General features: G+C 40.7%; 2 protein-coding genes across 3 annotated transcripts in view; one reads left to right on the top strand and one right to left on the bottom strand.

Annotated features, from left to right (window-relative positions):
• Positions 1-20,369, bottom strand: part of macrod1 (mono-ADP ribosylhydrolase 1) — a 369,433-nt gene that overhangs the window by 303,976 nt on the left and 45,088 nt on the right. The window lies entirely within an intron of this gene.
• The window catches only part of flrt1 (fibronectin leucine rich transmembrane protein 1), a 117,431-nt gene that overhangs the window by 88,175 nt on the left and 8,887 nt on the right, over positions 1-20,369 (top strand). Inside the window, exon 2 of one of the 2 annotated variants that reach the window (XM_033015159.1) lies at positions 17,255-17,313. The exons of the other annotated variant lie outside the window; for it this stretch is intronic. Coding sequence (XP_032871050.1) covers positions 17,281-17,313 — 33 coding nt within the window. The 5' untranslated portion in view covers positions 17,255-17,280. The remainder of the gene's footprint in view (positions 1-17,254; positions 17,314-20,369) is intronic. 2 annotated transcript variants of the gene reach the window in all.

The raw sequence follows: 20,369 nt of genomic DNA, 5'->3' as shown, positions 1-20,369 counted from the left end.
TAAAACTGAACGTCCATGTGGTAACAGGTTTCTCAGGAGTTGCTTGTTGGAGCGTTTTACCTTTTATCTAGAGTAGGGGAAATAAGTACCAGAGGACATAGTTTATAGGTTAGAGGGAAAAGACAGGAACCTGAGAGGTCACTTTTTCACATTGAAGGTGTGTATATGGAACGAGTTGCCAGAGGAAGTTGGTGAGGCAGGTACTTCCACAACATTTCAAAGGCATTTGAACAGGTACATGGATAGGAAAGGTTTAGAGGGAAACAGCCAAACACAGCCAGATGGGACTAGTATAGATGGGCATCTTGGTCGGCAGTGACATGTTGGGCTGAAAGGTCTGTTTCTGTGCTCTGTGACTCCATGATGGTGTGTGTGAGGGGTGGGGGTTAGGGGAGAAAGCTGGAAAAGAGAGGTAGGGGTGGACAAAGCTAGTCAAGTGATAGGTGTACACAGGTGAGGGTTTGAGCGTACAGAGGAAGGGAAAGGTGCAGGGTGAATGGGGTGTAGAGAGATGGGGAAAGCAATCTGTGGGGGTGTGGGCAGAGGAAAGGGGGGGGGGGGGGTAGGGCTGTATCACCTCATTAGGAAATTGATAGGCAGGCACAAATAACCTGCTTTTAAAATTCTGTTGCTTATTAACAAGTTGCTTCATCAACGCATTCATAATTTGGTTAGCACTTCATCTACTATCTTTTAACATTTTAATTTTATTTTAATTATGTCAGTGCAACTCTGGCCCCAATATACTACTCCACTTGTAAAATCAACACAGATATTCTACTTCTTTAACAGCTTAAAATAGTCTCCATATTTATGAAAGCCAAAATGAAGTGTTTATTTTGTGTGTGGAGTGGGAAAAATGTTAAAATGATTATAAAAAAGGGAATATTGCATAATTCAGTTGTAAAAACGTGAAATGCCTTGTCAGAGTAAACAGGAAGGATATACCTCCTGAAGCAGGAATAAAAATCAAGAGTCCTATAGTTAAAATAATTAGTGAAAGGATTATAGGGTAGATGAGGAAAAAATAAATCACGAAAGGGTGATAGGTGTCCAGAACACTCTGTATGAATGGTTGGTGAAAGTCTCAATCTTCTGCTACCATTATCCTCTGATGATCAACGGTTACGCTACTCCACTGAATGCAGTGCGGAATCTCATTATAGGGTGTGTGTTTTTGCTGTGATGAGGCTTCCAAGCTGCAGGAAATGGCCCTTATTGTTAAGTATTGCCTTTAATCATTGTTGTCAAATGACAGTGTTATACAACTGGGGATCTTTGTTTTGTGGTTGTTAAGCGTAAGGCCCATTATCTCAAATGCAGTTTCTGAATGCACATAAAACCAAGCTCAACTACTGAGATTTTGATGATGTTGGTTGGGAGCAGAAGCGATGCAAGTTGAACAGTTATCCATTAGTCCTGTAAGTTAGTTCCACGCCAGCTGAAGGTTTGTAGGAAATGAGGTGCAGGATTGCAGCAAGAATGGTTGAAGATTTTGAAACAATGATCCAACCTTGTTTGACATCAGTCTGAATGACATTGGCTCTGTTGAGGATATTCAATTAGAATAACAGCTTGCATGCCAACATAAAATAGAGATGATTGTCATGATTAGTGCCTGGTGCTCCTCAGTATATTCCTCATGAAAATCTGCAAATGTTATGCTGGACAATGGGATTTTATTACCAACACAAACATAATGGGCTGAATGGTCTCATTCTGTGCCATTACATTTTTAGATGATTCAATGATTCAGGGATCAGAAAACAAATGTGGACCTCTCAACTGAATATATCGATCAGTTTTTTAAATAATTATCTGCAGCTACTCTATAGCGATGATACTTAGAGATGTTTTAGTCTTCAGTGGGGTATCAGCACACTGGGTTTTCACATCAGCCATAACACCAAGTGCCAGATTTCTTTTTTAAATGACCCTCCAACACAAAATTATTATTTTCAGGCAGCGATTTTGAGTTCATGTGATAACTATAAACCATTTGCATCCTGACCTTGTCATTTATGGTTCATTCTGAATCATCCAGAACAATTACTGATTAGCAATGCAGTATCGCCTGCATAGGTTACTCACAGGAAATTGCATAGCAATATTTGAGGATAATGAAATAAACAGTAATTTTCATAAGCTCGTACATTGTACAGTTCAAACTAACAATGACGTGGAAAGAATATCCTCAAATATTGTACTGAGGAACATTTAATAGACAGGAGCTACAAATATTGGTGTAGAAAACGAAAACGTGCATTTATTATCCAGTTTTGGATCACATTTTCAGTGACAAAAGATGCCCATGGTACAATAATAATTCAGAGGCAACAGGCCACCTTAGATCCATGTCTTTGGTAATTATAGCCATGTAATAGAAGGAGGCTTTGAAGATTCCTAAATGCTTCTGGGAGTTAGCTGCTTCTTTACCGTAAGGTCATTCGATTAACAAAAAATGTTTGGGAGCCAACAGCATTTGTTTTTATTTCCATATTTTTACATCACAAATATACAGTTGAAAATACAGCCACCTCGCGTTTTACATGTGTTTGATGTGATCGTTTTTGGAATAACGTGCTTGTTTAATACCAAAGCCTAACTTATGCACTTGTATTTTTGAAATAAAACGCTCAAATTTACGCCTGGCAGTGTAGTCACGGGGATGCCTGGCAAGGTACTGTACATGTTTAATTCAAGCGGTTATGAGATTCGCGTTGCTTTTCAAGAATGTAAACCCTGTGTAAAATGAGAGGTGGCTCTATAACTTTTTTACGATGTCTGTCTTGTTTCATATTCATTTCCATTATACAGTGTAAGTACTTTTAAGTTCATTACATTTATTTGGGGTAATTAAATTAAATTAATCCAGGGACACATCCAATTTTAAAATCATAAATATTTATTGCGTACCCTCAATGACCTAGTTGGTAACTGCAGCAGTCATGTGTATGGAGTCCTACAAACGAGAAACTTGAATGCCCACTTCTACTAAATTATCTGGTTGAATCGTACAATTGGCCTCTGCCCTAGGCTGCTACGAGTGGAAAGAAAACAGCAAGAGTTCTCATTTCTAATCGCTATCTAATGGAAATGCACATTCATGGAAATAGAGTGAGGATTAGACTCTGTTCTGATTTTCCCACCCCCATTCCAGTTCTAGCTGAATACACTGATGAAATTCACTGTCTGTTATGTGAACATGACGAATGGCCCCACAAGTGTCCCATGTCTGCAGGGCTGAGGTGGAGATGGAAGAGAAAATAGGGACAATTATTGAAAGTGATTAAACATACTAAATATTTGCACATCAACCCAGAAGGCTTTACAATGCAATAAAAAGACAGACTTGAAGCTGCAGCAACACAACGCTTAATAAATGTGCAAATGTAATCTTCACTGTTTAAGTTTCTAGTAAACCCATTCCATATCTCTGCAGATGTAATGACATGCATGTACATATAGAGAATTTGTTGCTGGAGGAGTTTAATTTAGGAATGTTCGAGACTGTAATTATATAATCACACTGCAAAGTAGGGGAAACACAGATTTATCTGAACTCCTGAGAAAGGTTAATGCTTTATGTTTGCTGCAGACTTAAGTTAGAGCAATAGCTTATGGTACGCTTCAAAATATGAAGAGAAAATTACCAAAGTCATTATTTTCTGTACTTTCATTATTTTCTGCTCTGCACATAATTGTACAATACATCACCAAATCAGAAGCCATTTGCAGCATCAATATTCAAGTTTGAAATTTCAGTGGCAGCATAACTAAATATTCATTACTTTCCACTTTTGTCCATTAGCAGGATAAATCTGTATACACAGTTCCCCATCCTAATAGCAGAGTGTATGCAATCCATCAGTGAGAGAGATGTGGTGATGTTATTGAAATGGTCACACCATTTTCCATTCTGCTTAATGGTGTTTCAGCAAACACTGTGTACATTATACGGCCAATAGATTCAGACCTTAGGAAAATTGAGGTTGGTTGCAAAGCCTTGAATGAAAAAAAAGCTGTCTAGTTTGATCTTATACAGGATTGTTATAAAAGCACTGCATTGCATTTCAATGCAAAATCACAACTATCTCAAATCACCGTAAAAGGTCTGAAAAGAACCTGAAATATTTATTTTTTTCTTCCTCTTGTTAGTGCTCTCTGCTTGACTCTGTGAGTGAATATAGAATGGTGTTCCCCATTTGATAGTTTTATTATAATCAGCTGCATGTCACGTAATCCTTTTCATTCTGAAATTATTTTTCCTCATTATTCTCTGTGCATTTATAGTAAGCCGTAAAATTTGAGTTTAGCTCAAATCCCCAATCTCTTTTTCTGCAGCTTTGAATTTAACTATTGGAAACAACAAGCAGAAACACATTTATTATCTTTTATTTTTACTATTCTTTTTTAGTCTTACCAACATTCACACATCACTGTAATATCTCCTGCCTGTTTGCTTGCACGTATCCAATGAAGATTAATTTACCTGCTGATCACTACCTGGGTGACAGATGTAGATATTAATAGCCCTGTCAGAACATAAGAACCTAACACCTGGAAGAAGGGTTTCGGCCCGAAACGTCGCCTATTTCCTTCGCTCCATAGATGCTGCTGCACCCGCTGAGTTTCCCCAGCCATTTTGTGTACCTTCGATATTCCAGCATCTGCAGTTCCCTTTTGAACACCTGGAGACATGTTGTTTGCCAAAAAGATTGGGTGAACTATATATTTTACCACAAAGTGCTGGATTAACTCAGCAAGTCAGGCAGCATGCCTGGAGAACATGGATAGGTAATGTTTCGGGTTGAGATCAGTCTGAAGAAGGGTTGCGACCCAAAACGTCACCTGCCCATGTTCTCCAGGAATGCTACCTGACCTGAGTTCTCCAGCGCTTTGTGTCCATTTGTGTATTAACCAGAATCTGCAATTCTTTGTTTCGAAGGTAGACACAAAATGCTGGAGTTATGCCCCCATTCCACTTAGGAAACCTCTGGAGACTTTGCGCCCCACCCAAGGTTTCCGTGCAGTTCCCGGAGGTTGCAGGTGGTTGCCGGAGGTTGCAGGTAGTGGAAGCAGGTAGGGAGACTGACAAAAACCTCCGGGAACCGCACGGAAACCTTGGGTGGGGCCCAAAGTCTCCAGAGGTTTCTGTTCAGGTTTCCTAAGTGGGACAGGGCCATAACTCAGCAGGTCAGGCAGTATCTCTGGAGAGAAGGAATGGGTGAAGTTTTGGGTCGAGACCCTTCTTCAGACTGATGTCAGGGGAGTGGGCGGTCAGAGATAGAATGTAGTCGGAAACAGTAAGACAAGTGGGAGAACTGGGAATGGGGAGGGGATGGAGACAGAGGGAAAGCAAGGTTTAAACCGAAGATAGACACAAAAAGGAGTAACTCAGCAGGACAGGCAACATCTCTGGAGAGAAAGAATGGGTGATGTTTCGGGTCGAGACCTTTCTTCAGACTGCTCGAGATGGAGATGCACACTTCCTGACATGGGATTAAATAAAAGCAGAATAAGAAACCCTGGGTATCCTTGATTGTAAGAAAATAATATTTGGATTGGCATGACCTCAGGAATGGGTAAAATTAAAAGAGCTGGTTTAGAATTATAATGGTTTGTGCTCAAGTAATAACATCATTGATAAATGCTCCGTCAACATTTCCCTCTTCTTCTGAAGCTAATTTCGAGCTTATGGGAGAATTCATAACCTTTATTGTCATGTGTACAATTATGTTGAATTTACATGGCAAGAGATAAACCTGTCATATTAATATAGAAAAGATGCTGAGCATCTGTGTATACCAGTATATTAAAAGTGGTGTGTTAAAATTATGGCAATAATTGAACTCAATACAGGATTCATAGAGCTAACCCCCCTACATATACTGGGTGTATGTGTTCAGGTATATACAATGGGAGGGGCAGGGGGGGAGGGGGGGGGGGGAATATTATTCAAGGATTCCTGCACAGTTCTGAAGAATAAATGATTGTCACTGTGAAAACATTGTTGAGACCTGTTTTTACGCTTAGTTGTCATTCCTAGACTTCCTCAATCACAGACTAGTCTGTCCGTATTGGTGGAAATGTGTCATCCTCGATAACAATCAGCACGGGAGCCGCTCAAGGCTGCGTGCTCAGCCCCCTGCTGTACTCACTCTATACTCATGACTGCGTAGCCGTTCATAGTGCGAACTCCATCATCAAGTTCGCCGACGACACCACGGTTGTCGCCGACGACACCACGAATCACTGATGGTGATGAGTCAGAGTATAGAAGTGAGATTGACCGATTGACCAAATGGTGCCAGCATCTGGCTCTCAACACCAGCAAAAGCAAGGAACTGATTGTGGACTTTGGAAGGGGTAGGATAGGGACCCACAATCCCGTTTATATCAACGGGATGATGGTGGAAAGGGTCAAGAACTTCAAATTCCTGGTTGTGTATATTTCCGAAGATCTTTCCTGGTCCCAGCACACTAATGCAATTATAAAGAAAGCACATCAGCGCCTCTGCCTCCTGAGAAGATTACGGAGAATCAGTATGTCAAAGAGGACTCTCTCGAACTTCTACAGGTGCACAGTAGAGAGCATGCTGACTGGTTGCATCGTGGCTTGATTCAACAACTTGAGCGTCCAGGAGCGGAAAAGAATGCAGAAAGTTGTGACCACTGCCCAGTCCATCATCGATTCTGACCTCCCCACCATCGAAGGGATCTATCGCAGTCACTGCCTCAAAAAGGCTGCCAGCATTATCAAGGACCCACACCATCCTGGCCACACACTCATCTCGCTGCTGCCATCAGGTAGAAGGTACAGGAGCCTGAAATCTGGTACATCCAGGTTCATGAACAGCTTCTTTCCCACAGCCATCAGGCTATTAAACTCGCCATCAAACAAACTCTGAACTATAACAGCCTATTGCACTTTATCTGTTTATTTATCTGTATATATATGGTCTATGCTATATAGATACACTGAACTGTTCTGTATTTATGCTTACATTGTTATGCTGCAGCAAGCAAGAATGTCATTGTCCTATCTGGGACACATGACAATAAACTCTCTTGACTTGACTTGACTTCTTAAACTTTGGAGCCGAATAAATAAATGGTCTGTTATAGTCAAGTGCCGAGTGGAGAACCAGCAAGGTTGTACCCCGCATTGATTTTATTGTGACGGTAGGCAAACTGTAGTGAGTCCAGGTTCTTGCTAACAAAGGAGTTCCTATGTGCCATAACCAACCTCTCAAAGCACTTTGTCACCATGGATGTTAGTGCCAGTCGATAGACATTGAGGGATGTCACCTTACTCTTCTTGGGCACTGAGATTATTGATGCTCCTCTAAATCAGGCGAGAACCTCATGCCTCAGTAATGAGAGGTCGACGATGTCCACAAAAACTTCAGCCAGTTGGTCCATGCAGGTTTTGAGAACGTGACCAGTTACACCATCAGGTTAGGATGCTTTCCAAGGTTTCACCCTCCTGAAGGATCTTCTGACGTCAGTCCCAGTGACTGAGATTGTAGTAGCATCGGGAGCTATGGGGACCTAAGAAGGCACATCAGTGATCACCCGATGGAATCGTGCATAGAATGCTTTGAATTTGTCTAGGAGTCACTTGAGTTGCCACTTGGTTTCGCCTTATCGGAAGAGATGGCTTGCAAGCCCTATACAACTCATCATCCAATTTAGAGCAAAAATCTATTTTAGCCTTTTTGCACATTCACGAACCAAATTCATTCCATCCATATAAAAGACTAATGCTCTTGTAAAAGAAAAATGCTGGTGGCACACATCAATAACCAACCCCACATAATCTTTAGATACTCATAATACTTAAAAGCACATAAGTGAGGAAATATATTTAACTAGAGCCTGTTATGAATTTACCGCAGACACAAAGTGCGGGATAGGCAGCATCTCTGGAGAGAAGGAATGGGTGACGTTTCAGGTCGAGACCCTACAGATTGAGTCAGGAGAAACGAGAGATATAGGCGGTGAGGTAGAGAGATATAGGACACATGAATGAAAGATATGCAAAAAGGGAACGATGTTCTGGGACAGAAATGAGGGAGTAAGTATCGGAACAGCTGTTGCATCTACTGCGGTTGCAGGAATTTACAACGACAATTTGGCAGCAAAGTGGCGCTACAGTAGAGCTGCTGTTGCACAGTGGCAAAACCCGCGTTTGATCCTGACTACCGGTGCTGTCTGTGTGCAGTTTGTACAGTCTCCCTGTGATCGTGTGAGCTTTCCCCCGGGGCTCCAGTTTTCTCCCACATTTCAAAGACATGCAGGTTTTTAGGTTAATTGGCTTCTGTAAATTGCCCTAGAGTGTAGGACATAGAAGTAGTGTACAGGTGATCGATGGTTCGGTGGACCGAAGTGCTTCTTTTCATGCTGTATCTCTAAAAACTAAAAATAAACTAAAAAATTGTGCATGGCATGGCTGAATAAACAAAAAAGTGATATTGAGGACACGATCTTGTTCTAGTGCAGCTGGTTGTAGAACAGATGTTGACCCCAAGGAATGTGGGAGCACACCTATTTTATATTTTACATAGATTTCTGGGATATTTTACACTCATCTGACAGGGAAGATGGTGCTCAGTTAATGTCTCATCCACAGAAAGCACACCCAACTGTCCTAACACTCTCAGCACTGCAATGAATTGTAAGCCAAGATTAGATATTGTGTTGATCTCTTCTTAATCAGAAGTGAGAACACTACCATTGAACATGACAGCATATTTGAAAATCTGTCAAATAAATTAAATCATTTTATTTGACAACGCTTACTGGAGCAAATTCAAGGGTTATAAAGCGTTATCCTCGTCAACTAGACAGTTATAGACAGGCTTTTTCATTCTTCCGATACTGAACATTTGAACAGAACCTTCATACCTCCTCCACCCACGAACTTCATCTTCTTTTTATTCATAGCTCTATTTCTGTCTCTTGGCAAAAGTAGAGCTATAAATAAAAAGAGGACGAAGTTCGTGGGTGGAGGAGGTATGAAGGTTCTGTTCAAATGTATTACATGGAATGTACCCAACAATCAAACTACTGAAGAAGGGTTTCGGCCCGAAACGTCGCCTATTTCCTTCGCTCCATAGATGCTGCTGCACCCGCTGAGTTCCTCCAGCAATTTTGTGTACCCCCAATCAAACTATATCACTGTAAAGGACTTTTGATGTTAGATTGCAAACTATAACTGGTATTTAGTAATCAATAACTTGTTATTACATCGCTGCTTCAAGAAGCAATCCTGTAATCCTTTAGACCCCGCCTTACAAAATACTGTTCAGATTTCATCGAACAAGAAGCCAAACAGATGTGCATTGAGAGTGTTATGTCTTCATGATTGCTGGTAATTGGTAGATTTATTTCCAGTCACCATCCTTGCCTCGTGAATAAAGTCACTAAAGGCCTAGCCATCAGAAAACTTGAGTGTTAGGTCGCATTTTGGGCCGAATGGTAGATAGGAAAGATGGGAAGCACTGGCATATTTATTTCATTGCCAGGACCCACACTCTGGAATTGCCTCTCCAAACATTCTGCATCTCTTAAAATCTTGCTTTTTAAACCAACCATTTTGTTATCTGTTCTAACTATTCATTATGTGGATTGCCATGCTTTTTAAAAAAAATATATTGATAACCCTACTATGAAACTCTTTTGGAGGAAGAGTTTACAAAGAGCATGGTGTTATGGATTCACAACACAGTATAATAATAGGTTTTTATAATAATTATAATAATTCTTTCCATACTGCAGAAATTGAATTAATCAAGTGCCTTTAAATGAAGGGTTGGGCATGATAAGGGAAACTTTCCATTTTATACACCAGCTGAGATAAGGGGAATTAATCAATTTTATAGTAATCACTAGCTCTTGCATTACTGCTTTCTCTATTTCAACAAATATTCCATTGTCAACACTAATGGACTTTGCAGTAAAAGACATCCGGTACGTATCAGAAATTGATTTGCTCACAAATGTGTTCCCAGAATGCAGCCTCAATGCCTTGTAACCATATACAGATGAACTTCTTATTTTTCAAAAAAAGAACAGTTGCATTGACAGCTCAAGAGACAAAAAAACAAAATTGCTATTCTTCTTGTATTGAAGGAACAGTTGCTTTTGGCAAAATCTGTTAGTGATAATTGCTGGAAAACTTTATGGGTCCAGGGAAGAGAAGCCATGTACATTTAATGAAATGCCATTGCATGCTACTGTACATGCTCTCCAAAATAAAATCCTTTAATATAACCAATATAGTATAGTTTTGTTGCAAATCAGTTAATAAAGATTGAATCACTCAGTCTTGGTGACATCCTGGCATGGTCCATGATTTGAGTTAATTGATTTCAGCTAGGGTTGAAGATTTAGAGCCACGATGACTTCAGAACTAAGGAGGAGAAGATATCCACCTGAGGCCATACGTCTGATCATTCTCTGGTGACCACTCCTTGCTATTTAGTTATGTAAATATCAACTAAGGACTGGATGGGACATATTTAAATAATCAACAACACATATTTAGCTTTACACAAATAATCAACAACACATATTTAGCTGTGCAACTCCACCCAAGTATCACCCAGTGCCTCAAAAGAAAATTGAAAGCAAATATTTCATTAAATCAAGAGCAGGACAAAAGTTCAGCAAACAATTTTATGGTTGTAACTAGTTTTCTTTTACTATTTGTAGGGGTTACTTTGCTGCTTTTAACTGAGGACAGACAAATCTGGAGAAGGACAACTCTTTTTGTTAGAAAAGAACAAATGGCAGAGCAACTCTGTCATTTAAACTGTTTCCACATCATAAAGAAACACAACAAGTAGTTGTGGGTTGGGTGCCAAATTCCCCAATCATAGAAGTAAACGCCATCGGTCAAGGTTTACATTGGAAGTTCCTTAGGAGCTGTGACAGCACTCAATTGCGTGTTAAGTAGCTGAACAGATAAAGAACCTGTGATTCAACTCCACAGTTACATAATATTATAGCAGGAATCCCACCTACTTTGTTCTGGAAACTGCTGTCTCTAATAGCACGACTATATAGACTGGAGCTTTACCTCAGCTTGCTAATGTCCTGCTTGCTGTTGAAGAATTATGTTAGAAAGTAACCTGTATGAAGTAAGTTACTGTTCATTAAAGCATTTTCCACACTATAGTAGACTGGCATGAAACTTGTAGAATAAGGCTAGTTTTGTTTTGTATTTTGTTAGTATTTTGGGAGCATTTCAACTTGCCTTTATTAATACATTTCTTGATTGAAATTAGGATTAAAATAAATTACTATTTTGAGTTAACAATACTAGTACTAACAGAGTACTAAATAGTGTTTTTTGCAGTGATTATTTTATTTAAGAGATAAGCCTCCGTCTCTCCGTGGAGCCACGGTTTTAGTTACTGTGTCTTGAAACGGGCTACGCCTCAGTTTCCCGTGTAAGAACTATGAGACTTTATCAAGTAACAGTTTTGTAAGTACATATTTTTGCTGTTGGTACTGGTTTATGTGTACTGAGATAAAGTGAAATACTTTGTTTTGTGTGCTATCCAATCAAATCATTACTATGCTTGAGTATAACCAATCTATACACAAGTACAGTAGTTAACGCAAAGACAAAAATACCAGAGTGTAGATTATAATGTTACGGCATGATGGCATTTTTTGTAGAGATAATTCAGGTAACAAAAAGTACAAAGTCTCTATGAGGTAAGGTTGGAGATGGGGAATACACTCTTACCTAATGACAATACAGTAATCTGATAACAGCGGAGAAGAAGTTATTCCTGAATCTTGCTTTTAAACATTTGTAGCATATGCCCAAGAGGGGTCATTAAGGTACGCTGCCTACATTTTCTTTGGCACCAGGATAACAGTGGTCTTTTTATAGCAGGTGGGAACCTCAGAATGAAGTATGAAGAGGTTAAAGATGTGGGTGAATATTCCTGTAATTTGGTCTACACGAGTCCTGAAGATATGACCAGGGACTTCATCCAGGAGAGTTGCTTTCTGCAGGTTCACTCTCAGGAAAGCCGATCTGACATCTGCGACAGTGCCCATGGGTTCAGCTGCACCCGTGTCTGTTACCGACATCATTCCATCGACCTTGTGTTCAAAGCGAGCATAGTGCGCATTGAGCATGTTGGGGGAAGGAACACATTTGCCAGCGACTTTACTTTGTAGCCCATTAAAGCATGCAAGCCTTGCCATAATTGATGGGTGTCTATGTAGTTACCCTAGATTCTAGCTTGGTTTGGAAGTCCCCATGGCATCCTTGATGGCTTTGTCATAACCTCATGATCACAGAACCATTTGAGTTGAACAATGCAGACTTAAGTTCAAGTTCAAGTTCAAGTTAGTTTATTGTCATGTGTCCCTGTATAGGACAATGAAATTCTTGCTTTGCTTAAGCACACAGAAAATAGTAGGCATTTACTACAAAACAGATAAATGTGTCCATATACCATGATATAAATATATACACACATGAATAAATAAACTGATAGTGCAAATAACAGAAAGTGGTTGGTAATAATCAGAGTTTTGTCCGAGCCAGGTTTAATAGCCTGATGGCTGAGGGGAAGTAACTATTCCTGAACCTGGTTGTTGCAGTCTTCAGGCTCCTGTACCTTCTACCTGAAGGTAGCAGGGAGATGAGTGTGTGGCCAGGATGGTGTGGGTCTTTCATGATACTGCCAGCCTTTTTGAGGCAGCGACTGCGATAGATCCCCTCGATGGAAGGAAGGTCAGAGCCGATGATGGACTGGGCAGTGTTTACTACTTTTTGTAGTCTTTTCCTTTCCAGGGCGCTCAAATTGCCGAACCAAGCCACGATGCAACCGGTCAGCATGCTCTCGACTGTGCACCTGTAGAAGTTAGAGAGAGTCTTCCTTGACAATCCGACTCTCCGTAATCTTCTCAGGAAGTAGAGGCGCTGATGTGCTTTTTTGATGATTGCATTAGTGTTCTCGGACCAGGAAAGATCTTCAGAGATGTGCACGCCCAGGAATTTGAAGCTCTTGACCCTTTCAACCATCGACCCGTTGATATAAATGGGGCTGTGGGTCCCCCTCCTACTCCTTCCAAAGTCCACAATCAGTTCCTTGGTTTTGCTGGTGTTGAGGGCCAGGTTATTGCGCTGGCACCATATGGACAGTTGCTCGATCTCGCTTCTGTACTCTGACTCATCCCCATCAGTGATACGCCCCACAATAGTGGTGTCGTCAGCGAACTTGATGATGGAGTTCGCACTGTGGTTCGCTACGCAGTCATGGGTATAGAGTGAGTACAGCAGGGGGCTGAGTACGCAGCCTTGAGGTGCTCCCGTGCTGATTGTTATTGAGGCTGACACATTTCCACCAATACGAACAGACTGTGGTCTGTGGACGAGGAAGTCGAGGATCCAGTTGCAGAGGGATGCGCAGAGACCCAGTTCTGCGAGTTTGGTAACCAGTTTGGAGGGGATGATTGTGTTAAATGCCGAGCTGTAATCAATGAATAACAGCCTGACATATGAGTTTTTGTTGTCCAAGTGGTCCAGTGCGGAGTGGAGGGCCAGCGAGATCGCATCCACCGTTGATCTGTTGTGGCGGTACGCGAACTGCAGTGGGTCCAGGTTTTTGTCGATGTAGGAGTTGATTTGCTCCATGATCAACCTCTCAAAGCACTTCATCACCACTGGCGTTAGTGCCACTGGTCGATAGTCATTGAGGCATGTCACCTTACTCTTCTTGGGCACCGGTATAATTGATGCCCTTTTAAAGCAGGAATGGATCTCACAGTTCATCCATGGTTTGGGGAACACTCATACTGTCTTATTTGGTACACATTACTCCACATACTTGCTGATGAAGTATTTGACCGCAGTGGCATACTCATTAGTTTGGCTGCAGATCTTGAATATGGACTATATATTGTGGCTTTACAATACTAATGTTTCTTCTAAGAATTACAATACTAATGTTTCTCCCAAGTGATAGTATCACAACAGCTGACACCTGCCAGAGCAATTCTGTGCTATGATAATACATTTTGTAAAGAGGTATTTGATAATTTACAGATTATTTTGATAGATAATGGGTGGTTTGTGCACAAAAACACAAGAATGGGAACAGGACTGGGCCACCAGGCCCCTCTAACCAATCGTGACCAATATATGCTGGCCTCAAATCCTCTACTGTACCAGTTCCTCCCCTGTCAATACAAAAGCTTGAAAATGCGTACCATTAGATTAAAAAACAGCTTCTTTCCTACTGTTAGCAGATTCGTAAGCAGGTCTCTCATAAATTTTAAAGATGTATTGATAATCCCCCAATCTGCCTCATGCAGACCTTGCATTTTTTCTTCACCTGCAGTTTCTCTGCAGCTGTAACACTATATTCTGCAGTATGCTTATTTTCTCACATGCACTGCTTGTTGTACTCAAGCATGGTATGATTTGCCTGGCTAACATGCAAAACAGTTTTTCATTGTATCTACGTACGCGGACAATAATAAACAAACACCAATGCGAACTTCCCCATAACTCTCAATTCCTCATTCTTTCAAATATTTAATATATCTCCAGCTTATATATATCTAATGATCTAATGGATTTTACACAGTAACTTCACCACCATTTCTTTAATCATGTAAAATCAGTATACATTTTTTCAGAAAAGCAACATTTTCTTTTGACAAAAATATCTATGAAATTTTCACATGTAAAATAATATGAAATAGTTGAAAAGAAAGTGTTTAATATTTTTCCAAAGGTAACCGTTTTCGATATGGTTGTTTTGATAAAACAAAAATATTTAGAATAAATTTTTCTATTTTTATTTCTATTTTATAAAACAAGAAATAATGTCTGCAACTGAATTAAACTGCTAATTAGAGCAGTAGCACATTGCAAGAGTGCCAACACATACGTTGATTGCAGGCACAATCCTTCACATGGTTAATTAGTGATCTCAAATTGCCAACTGAAGATTCATCCAGGTTTCCATTGTCAAATCAAGCAAGATAAGAAGTGTAGCAGGAGTGACACTGATTTGTCAAATCAGAATACCAAAAGCTTATCAGAGCAGTATACTGGCACACCCAGTATAAATTCCTTAGTTTAGTTGTCACGCACAGGAGCATGAATGCTTAATCACCCTCCCTAAAACAGAACTGGCCTTGATCTTTTAACTATTCTTCAGCCTTGCTAACACTTTAAATTTAATTAACAATGTATTGATTTTGCAGTCTTGTCTTAATGCATACAAATTGTAAGTTTGGGATAGACACGTTGGAAAGAAATTGAACTATTTTATAGAAGAATAATTTATTTAAGTTGTGTTTTTAATAATTAAACAAATGAATGAGAAATGTCTTTGAAATAAAAATAGCATAAATGGCTATTTCTGAAACAGACAGAGAAAGTGAGTTACCTGAAGTTATAGAATATGGTACTGGCTTCAGAACACTGCACTGTGCCCAGATGGAAGTAGCTTGTGATGGGCCCCATTAAATCAGTGCAGGAGTCCACAGACAGATAGGTCAGAGTGCAAGTGAATGAGCAACATTAAGCTCAGGGACACTCCTGCAGACTAAATGTGGGCGCTCCTCAAAGCAGTCACCTAATCTGGGTTTGATTTTTCCTATGTAGAAGAAATTCAGTTTTTCTTTCCCCGTTCAAACAATCATATCTGTTGGGCATGTCCTTGAGCTCTGCATGTTGCAACGTTCCAATTTCTTCATTTGTAGTCCTATTTTCCAACTTCCATCAACTAAATGGTCTCTGCAATTTAATACACAGTAATTCTGGTCACCCTGCTATGGAGGTTCCTTTTGTCCTATCCATCCCTACTCCAACTTCTTTACGATTGGTTTTCTTTCTTTCCCAAAAAGGTCTTTGTCCAGAAACGTTAACTTTGTTTTTCTTTCCACAGTTGCTGCTTGACCTGTTAAATTTCTTATATTTATTAATCTGCACTTTATTGATTTCAGCCTGTAAAGACATTCACAAGCAATAAAATGTCATGAAACCAACCAACTCTGTGGCACACTACTATAAAGTTGCTTCACACGTTGAACTGAGATTCCTTTATTTTTCTCTCCAAGTATTAACATTATGTATTAGCAGTGAAAAGACAACAAGCAGTTTCTTTGAACACTGTTTATTTCGAAACTCGTTCTCTGATCTTACATGTCTAACATACGCGACTGGCCACAACGGTGGTCGACGAACAACTACCGCGGGAAAGCGAAACCGCGCGAAAACCCCGACCCCTCCCGGGTCACGTGCCCGTGGCATCCGACTGCCGGGTTCGATATTGGCGCGCACCAGCAGGTGCCGCTACAATGTGAATAATTGGGCTATGCTTCAATGGGGAGAAACATTTCACCAAGACACAAACTTTCACAGAAACACTAGCCCTCATAATAATCACAGTGCCCACAAAGGCTAAAATTCTAATCATGCTTTAGAAGACCAGCCATATGCATGATACTTAAATACAAATAAAATAAATATAGTTTCAAGAGCTCTTGGGCACATTACTTGGTTTGTATCAATTCAAATCTCATGAAGCAGTGATGGAAGGAAGATTTTCTATAGTACTCAATTTAGCCATAAAAATATACATTATCTAGGTGATAGAAAATGTACATTGAAATATAAAAGAAACCCCTTTCACAGAATGTCAGTGTGACTAAGTGAGAACATATGCACTTTTGTTTGACCAAATTAGCAAGCAGCCGGTCTAGTGGTGCCGACCACAACAAAAACTTGAAACAACTGTAATAACAACCTGCAGTGGCAGGGGTCCAGAGATGATGAAACCCCCTACTGTACTTGCACATTATACAGTTCCTCTGGATTCCTGTCCTTTCTCTTTTTGCCTAGGAATGCAAAGGAATGCAAAGAAAAGGCAGTAACACAGGGAATGGGTAACGGAAATTACGTCTGTCTCTTTGCAAAGGTACTTCGGCTGACAAAAGCTGCAAATTAATTAATCTACATGCAAAATTGCAAGGATTACAAAAATCAGGAAGTGTTTATTCTGTTTTAAATGGGACGCTGTTCAAAATGTAAATAAATTCCTGAAAAAAACAATTAAACATTTACCAGTGGAGCTAGTGAGTGAATTCCAGTTTGAAGAGTGGAATCGTGTGCTCAAAACTGTAAAAAGATGAGAACAGTATAATTTAATTCTAGAAGACATCTGTTTACTTTTATAAATACCTCAATGCTCTTACATTTTCTCAGCAATCAAACATCAAGCAAGTCCGTGAATGACTGGAACAACCTTCAAGAGGAAAATCAAGGTTAATGAAAACTTTACACAGAAATTTCTAGTTTATAATGCCTAACTCTCAATAACTATTCATTGCAACTACTCTGCCTGTGTGCATGCTTTGCAACTGTAATTAGAGGTTTGAAATTTCCATATAAACATAAAGTTATAAAATCTGGAAGATAAATATGGATACAGCTAATTTAAACTGCATTATTTCATTTAAATTAATTATTTATTTGACCTAACTTTTATGTTATTGGCAGGAACATGACCCCAAGTGTCTTTTAATATAGGCACAAGGAACTGCAGATGCTGGTTTACAAAAAAGACATAAGCGGTCTGGCAGCTTCTCTGGAATACATAGATAGGTGACGTTTTGGGTCAGGACTGAATGGTCTATTTTCTAGTTCTTTTTACTCTAGTCTCCTTTTCATTTCTAGCCTTTGCCATCCATTTGCCAATCCTCCTCGTTTGTATCCACCACCTATCACTTCCCAGGATTTGTCCTGCACCCACCTCTTTTCCAGCTTTCCCCCCCCCCACTACAATCGGTCTGCAAAAAGGTCCAACCCGAAATGCCGCCTATCTATGTCCTCTGGAGATGCTGCCTGACCCACGGAGTTACTCCAGCACGCTGATTTTTTGAATTAGTGATCAAACTTAATAATAATAATAATAAATTTTATTTATGGGCGCCTTTCAAGAGTCTCAAGGACACCTTACAAAAATTGAGCAGGTAGAGGAAAAACATGTAAGGGGAATGAAATAAATAGTAGAGACATGACTAGTACACAAAGTAAAGACAGAATTCAATACAAAACACAGTATGAGGCAATTAATGCACAGATGAAAAGGGACAGGGACGTGGGGCTAAGGATAAGCAGAGGTGAAGAGATGGGTCTTGAGGCGGGACTGGAAGATGGTGAGGGACACGGAATAGCAGATCAGTTGGGGGAGGGAGTTCCAGAGCCTGGGAGCTTCCCTGGAGAAGGCTCTGTCCCCAAAACTGCAGAGGTTGGACTTGTGGATGGAGAGAAGACTGGTTGATGTGGATCTGAGGGACCGTGAGGGCTGGTAGGGGGAGAGGAGGTCAATGAGATATGGGGGGGCCAGATGGTGGAGGGCTTTGTAGGTGAGGATCAGGATTTTGTAGGTGATCCGGTGGGAGATGGGAAGCCAGTGAAGTTGTTTGAGGACTGGAGTGATGTGATGCCAGGATTTGGTATGGGTGATGAGTCGGGCGGCTGCATTCTGGACCAGTTGGAGTCGGTTGATGTAGGTGGAGCTGATGCCAAGGAGAAGTGAGTTGCAATAGTCCAGTCGGGAGGAGATGAAGGCATGGATGAGTCTTTCAGCAGCGGGCGGTGTGAGAGAGGGTCTGAGTTTGGCGATGTTGCGGAGATGAAAGAAGGAGGTTTTAATGACATGGCGGATGTGAGGCTCAAGGGAGAGGGTGGAATCAAAGATCACGCCAAGGTTGCGGGCCTAGGGAGATGGGGAGACAGTGGTGCCGTTGATGGTGAGAGTGGGGTTATTGATTTTGCTGAGTGTGGCTTTGGAGCCTATGAGGAGGAATTCTGTCTTATCGCTGTTGAGTTTGAGGAAATTATGTTGCATCCAGGTTTTTATAGCTGACAAACAGGAGTTGATATGGGAGAGGGGGGGTTGTGGGGGGATTTGGTGCCAAGGTAGATCTGGGTGTCATCAGCGTAACAGTGGAAGTCCAGATTGAAGTGGGGGAGTATCTGACCAAGGGGGAGGATGTAGATGATGAAGAGGAGGGGGCCGAGTACGGAGCCTTGGGGAACGCCTTGAGTGACTGTGGCTGTAGCAGAGGTGTGGTTGTGGAGAGAGATGATATGGGATCTGTTGGAAAGGTAGGAACTTAGGCTCTGTTTGCCTCTTCTGATGAATGTTATACAACACATAATCATGGAGCTACTTTGTCCAGACCAATATTTTAATCTAAATTTGTACAACTAAAACCAGATTAATATAGAATGAATAGCTTATTTTATGTCATTAAATTTTATGATTCAATTGGAACAAAACACCATCTACCAACTTAATAATCTTTTTCAAACAGACATGTTGACAATTTCACATTTCTTTCTAAACAACTGAAAACAAATTAGCCTGCGTGTAAGGCAACATTAGCACTTTACTGGTGTTTTACAAACGAATAGACAAAGATAATACATGGGAACAAATGTACCCAAAGCTTAAGGCCGTGGAACTCAAAATAAATCTTAACCCTGTCAGACACATTTAAGGTGCAGGAGGAGAAGGAACACGGAAAAAAATGCATGTAGGCCCCTCCTCGGTCATGATTGACCATGGGTAATGCATCCTTGTTGTTGGCTTCTTGCTCCAAACCTCAGCTAGAGCAGCGTCGCTTGTGGCTGAAGAGACCAATGCAGAAGTGACAGTCTCTGTGGCAAAGGTCACATTTGTGTGTGGTCTCTGGTCTGTTGAAGTTGCTGCGCTCCTTTCTGTGTGCCCGTTTGTCTGCCGCTGCGTTCATCAGTTTCTCTTCCCCCGTTTTGAGATGTTGGTTCAGGGTGCCTCTCCACCTCGTGCGATCAGCTGCAAGGCTCTCCCAGGACTCCACATCGATGTTGAGCGCCTTCATATCTCTCTTGCAGACATCCTTGTAACGTAGCTGGGGGCGGCCGATGGTTCTCTTCCCAGATGTCAGAGATCACAGAAAATTGCTACATAATTTAACCTGATGTAAAGGCCATGTTTGGTTTAAAGTCTTGTAATAAAATGCATTAGTTACACTTCGCTTTTTAAGTTACAAGGCTCTAGTGATATACTCCCATCCAAGGAACCATTTTCTGTGGCTTAAAATGTGGTGGAACAAACATTACTTCTCAAGGGTAGACAAAAAGCTGGAGAAACCTAGCGGGTGAGGCAGCATCTATGGAGTGAAGGAATGGGTGACTTTCAGGTCGAGACCCTTCTTCAGACTGATTACTTCTCAAGGGAATAATTTAGAAGAGAAGAGAATCCTGACTTCACAGGACTAACCTTCTTTGTACATCAAGAAACTGTTTGATCTCATGACTGAGCCAGAAAGGC

The sequence above is a fragment of the Amblyraja radiata genome, chromosome 45 (assembly GCF_010909765.2).
Source record: "Amblyraja radiata isolate CabotCenter1 chromosome 45, sAmbRad1.1.pri, whole genome shotgun sequence".
Lineage (NCBI taxonomy): Eukaryota > Metazoa > Chordata > Chondrichthyes > Rajiformes > Rajidae > Amblyraja > Amblyraja radiata.
The sequence above is the reverse complement of the archived record's forward strand: the minus strand, read 5'-3'. Positions and strand labels throughout refer to the sequence as shown.